General features: G+C 32.5%; 1 protein-coding gene across 1 annotated transcript in view; it reads right to left on the reverse strand.

Moving 5' to 3' along the window:
- LOC311326485 (charged multivesicular body protein 1B2) overlaps window positions 1-5,271 on the reverse strand; it is an 18,857-nt gene extending 13,586 nt beyond the window's left edge. Inside the window, exons 1-3 of the mRNA XM_084459380.1 lie at window positions 5,166-5,271; window positions 459-556; window positions 188-334 (exon numbers count right to left, since the gene is read on the reverse strand). Coding sequence (XP_084315506.1) covers window positions 188-334; window positions 459-556; window positions 5,166-5,181 — 261 coding nt within the window. The 5' untranslated portion in view covers window positions 5,182-5,271. The remainder of the gene's footprint in view (window positions 1-187; window positions 335-458; window positions 557-5,165) is intronic.
- Between the last annotated feature and the right edge of the window lie 496 nt (window positions 5,272-5,767).

Genomic DNA, 5,767 nt, shown 5'->3' on the forward strand with positions numbered 1-5,767 from the left:
TAAAGTATTATCATATTAGTACTATCCATTAAAACCATTGGATGCGTGTAAACAGAGATGCATGATCTGGGAGTTAAAGGACATTTCCACCACATGTCTTAACCCAACACAGCACGCTGTTTTTGAATACAAGTGACCAACACAAAGAGTGGCCATGTGAGTTAACCCCTGACCCCGGGCTATCTACCTGATTCATGGTGACAGCGGTCTGGACCCTGGCGGCCACCGCGTCCACACGAGCGCTCATCCTCAGGAAGTTGATGGACTGGTTCTTCTGACGGATGGCGTTCTCTGCATGGATCCTCGAAACCTCCGCGTTGCCTTTCTGTATCGCCTGGAGGAGGGTGGGACACACACACACACACACACACACCATTTATTACTTTATGTCTAAGATTGAATTATGTAGATAAACAGACTAGTTTGACTGTCGGTGTCAGAAAACTAGCTAATTGTACCTTCTTCACTTTGGCCTTCTCTGCCTTCTCCTCTTTGTCGCATCTCTTGGAGTTGCGCTGTAACTCCTTGGCGGCGAACTTGAGGTTGAACAGGTGTTCTGGGTGGTCAGCTAGTAAAGGTCCGGCACAGAAGATGGATGGAAATCTAATTCAGACAGCAAGCAGCATCTGTGGATCAGTGACAGCATAACTTAAAATAGCCAGGTAGCTAGAATAGTACGTTTCCAATTCTATACGTCTGGCAAAACCAAATAGTAACGCACACACAATGTTGACTGGCAAGTAACAGTCTTAGACTGAGTCTAGTAATACAGTAACTGCAACACACGAGTAAGCATTAGCAAAAGGTTACATACACTAGCTACCTAGCTGTGATAGGATTAGCTTGCTATGAATTTTATTCATAAACTAGCTCATCTTAATGGTGCGTTCGTTTGTGGTCGGAGGTGGCAAGCATTCGAGCTATATACCATTATATCACAGTTACCTAGTTATATCTATATACCATTATATCACAGTTACCTAGTTATATCTATATACCATTATATCACAGTTACCTAGTTATATCTATATACCATTATATCACAGTTACCTAGTTATATCTATATACCATTATATCACAGTTACCTAGTTATATCTATATACCATTATATCAGTTACCTAGTTATATCTATATACCATTATATCACAGTTACCTAGTTATATCTATATACCATTATATCACAGTTACCTAGTTATATCTATATACCATTATATCACAGTTACCTAGTTATATCTATATACCATTATATCACAGTTACCTAGTTATATCTATATACCATTATATCAGTTACCTAGTTATATCTATATACCATTATATCACAGTTACCTAGTTATATCTATATACCATTATATCACAGTTACCTAGTTATATCTATATACCATTATATCACAGTTACCTAGTTATATCTATATACCATTATATCACAGTTACCTAGTTATATCTATATACCATTATATCACAGTTACCTAGTGATATCTATATACCATTATATCACAGTTACCTAGTTATATCTATATACCATTATATCACAGTTACCTAGTGATATCTATATACCATTATTTCACAGTTACCTAGTTATATCTATATACCATTATATCACAGTTACCTAGTTATATCTATATACCATTATATCACAGTTACCTAGTTATATCTATATACCATTATATCACAGTTTCCTAGTTATATCTATATACCATTATATCACAGTTACCTAGTTATATCTATATACCGTTATATCACAGTTACCTAGTTATATCTATATACCATTATATGACAGTTTCCTAGTTATATCTATATACCATTATATCACAGTTACCTAGTTATATCTATATACCATTATATCACAGTTACCTAGTTATATCTATATACCATTATATCACAGTTACCTAGTTATATCTATATACCATTATATCACAGTTACCTAGTTATATCTATATACCATTATATCACAGTTACCTAGTTATATCTATATACCATTATATCACAGTTACCTAGTTATATCTATATACCATTATATCACAGTTATCTAGTTATATCTATATACCATTATATCAGTTACCTAGTTATATATATATACCATTATATCACAGTTACCTAGTTATATCTATATACCATTATATCACAGTTACCTAGTTATATCTATATACCATTATATCACAGTTACCTAGTTATATCTATATACCATTATATCACAGTTACCTAGTTATATCTATATACCATTATATCACAGTTACCTAGTTATATCTATATACCATTATATCACAGTTATCTAGTTATATCTATATACCATTATATCAGTTACCTAGTTATATCTATATACCATTATATCACAGTTACCTAGTTATATCTATATACCATTATATCACAGTTATCTAGTTATATCTATATACCATTATATCACAGTTACCTAGTTATATCTATATACCATTATATCACAGTTACCTAGTTATATCTATATACCATTATATCACAGTTACCTAGTTATATCTATATACCATTATATCACAGTTACCTAGTTATATCTATATACCATTATATCAGTTACCTAGTTATATCTATATACCATTATATCACAGTTACCTAGTTATATCTATATACCATTATATCACAGTTATCTAGTTATATCTATATACCATTATATCAGTTACCTAGTTATATCTATATACCATTATATCACAGTTACCTAGTTATATCTATATACCATTATATCACAGTTATCTAGTTATATCTATATACCATTATATCACAGTTACCTAGTTATATCTGTATACCATTATATCACAGTTACCTAGTTATATCTATATACTATTATATCACAGTTACCTAGTTATATCTATATACCATTATATCACAGTTACCTAGTTATATCTATATACCATTATATCACAGTTACCTAGTTATATCTATATACCATTATATCACAGTTACCTAGTTATATCTATATACCATTATATCACAGTTACCTAGTTATATCTATATACCATTATATCACAGTTACCTAGTTATATCTATATACCATTATATCAGTTACCTAGTTATATCTATATACCATTATATCACAGTTACCTAGTTATATCTATATACCATTATATCACAGTTACCTAGTTATATCTATATACCATTATATCACAGTTACCTAGTTATATCTATATACCATTATATCACAGTTACCTAGTTATATCTATATACCATTATATCACAGTTACCTAGTTATATCTATATACCATTATATCACAGTTACCTAGTTATATCTATATACCATTATATCACAGTTACCTAGTTATATCTATATACCATTATATCACAGTTACCTAGTTATATCTATATACCATTATATCACAGTTACCTAGTTATATCTATATACCATTATATCAGTTACCTAGTTATATCTATATACCATTATATCACAGTTACCTAGTTATATCTATATACCATTATATCACAGTTATCTAGTTATATCTATATACCATTATATCACAGTTACCTAGTTATATCTATATACCATTATATCACAGTTACCTAGTTATATCTATATACCATTATATCACAGTTACCTAGTTATATCTATATACCATTATATCACAGTTACCTAGTTATATCTATATACCATTATATCACAGTTACCTAGTTATATCTATATACCATTATATCACAGTTACCTAGTTATATCTATATACCATTATATCACAGTTACCTAGTTATATCTATATACCATTATATCACAGTTACCTAGTTATATCTATATACCATTATATCACAGTTACCTAGTTATATCTATATACCATTATATCAGTTACCTAGTTATATCTATATACCATTATATCACAGTTACCTAGTTATATCTATATACCATTATATCACAGTTACCTAGTTATATCTATATACCATTATATCACAGTTACCTAGTTATATCTATATACCATTATATCACAGTTACCTAGTTATATCTATATACCATTATATCAGTTACCTAGTTATATCTATATACCATTATATCACAGTTACCTAGTTATATCTATATACCATTATATCACAGTTACCTAGTTATATCTATATACCATTATATCACAGTTATCTAGTTATATCTATATACCATTATATCACAGTTACCTAGTTATATCTATATACCATTATATCACAGTTACCTAGTTATATCTATATACCATTATATCAGTTACCTAGTTATATCTATATACCATTATATCAGTTACCTAGTTATATCTATATACCATTATATCACAGTTACCTAGTTATATCTATATACCATTATATCACAGTTACCTAGTTATATCTATATACCATTATATCACAGTTATCTAGTTATATCTATATACCATTATATCACAGTTACCTAGTTATATCTATATACCATTATATCACAGTTACCTAGTTATATCTATATACCATTATATCACAGTTACCTAGTTATATCTATATACCATTATATCAGTTACCTAGTTATATCTATATACCATTATATCACAGTTACCTAGTTATATCTATATACCATTATATCAGTTACCTAGTTATATCTATATACCATTATATCACAGTTACCTAGTTATATCTATATACCATTATATCACAGTTACCTAGTTATATCTATATACCATTATATCACAGTTACCTAGTTATATCTATATACCATTATATCAGTTACCTAGTTATATCTATATACCATTATATCACAGTTACCTAGTTATATCTATATACCATTATATCAGTTACCTAGTTATATCTATATACCATTATATCACAGTTACCTAGTTATATCTATATACCATTATATCACAGTTACCTAGTTATATCTATATACCATTATATCACAGTTATCTAGTTATATCTATATACCATTATATCACAGTTACCTAGTTATATCTAGTGCATTCGAGCAACTGGGGGCTGAGAAACATATCCGAATCTGCGACGAGGAAGTGTGAGTTCATGAGGTGTTTTATTTAATCATTCCTAGAAGCAAGTCGCAATTTGCACCTCCCAGTTATAAACGAACGCACCATAAGTGTGTAATAACGCCGTGTGTGGCATAGCTAGCGAGCTAGGCTAGTAAGGGAAGCTACAATGACAGCTAGAACTAGCTAGCTACCGTTAGCTAGTCCCTGTTAGATAACTGAGCTAGCACGCATGCGCAGTCTATAAAAGGATACTCTCCATATTCGACATGGTGTGAGTTGGACGGGTAACACTTTTATGCGTCCAGAAACATTAAAGATAAGAAAGGGAACGCAGTCCACCAAATGTAGGAGCCGACTGGTTCAGGTTGTTTTGGTTCTTCGGGGAGGTTGTGATTGAAACGTCCGCCTACGAATCACTGACGTCACACCGCCGTCACAGCATTTGACTGGAGCCCTCTGCTGACGTCACGCACGTGTTCACGGCAGACCGGTATTAAAATAGACTGTTCTGTCGGTCGGTTGTGGCACAAGTCTAGTAGAGACGTCGTTTTTATTTTTGGAAAAGGAGTAAATTGACCTTTCAACTGGGCAGCATTCAGGGCAGCGCGTTTTCTTTGACGCTTGGGCGCACTGGCCACCGTCTGTCCATCCAGCCTAGATGAGACTGGGCGGTGGGGAGGAGGGAAAGAGAGGAGATGAGAGGAGATGGAGAGAGAAGAGGGGAAGAAGGGGAGAGGGGCATGAGAGGACAGGAGAGCAGAGGAGAATGGAGGTGACGGGGTGGGGGGGGGGGGGCAGGAGAGGAGAGGAGATGGAGGGAGAAGAGGGGAGGAAGGGGAGAGGGGCATGAGAGG

The sequence above is a fragment of the Borostomias antarcticus genome (genome assembly GCF_949987555.1).
Source record: "Borostomias antarcticus genome assembly, chromosome: 28".
Lineage (NCBI taxonomy): Eukaryota > Metazoa > Chordata > Actinopteri > Stomiiformes > Stomiidae > Borostomias > Borostomias antarcticus.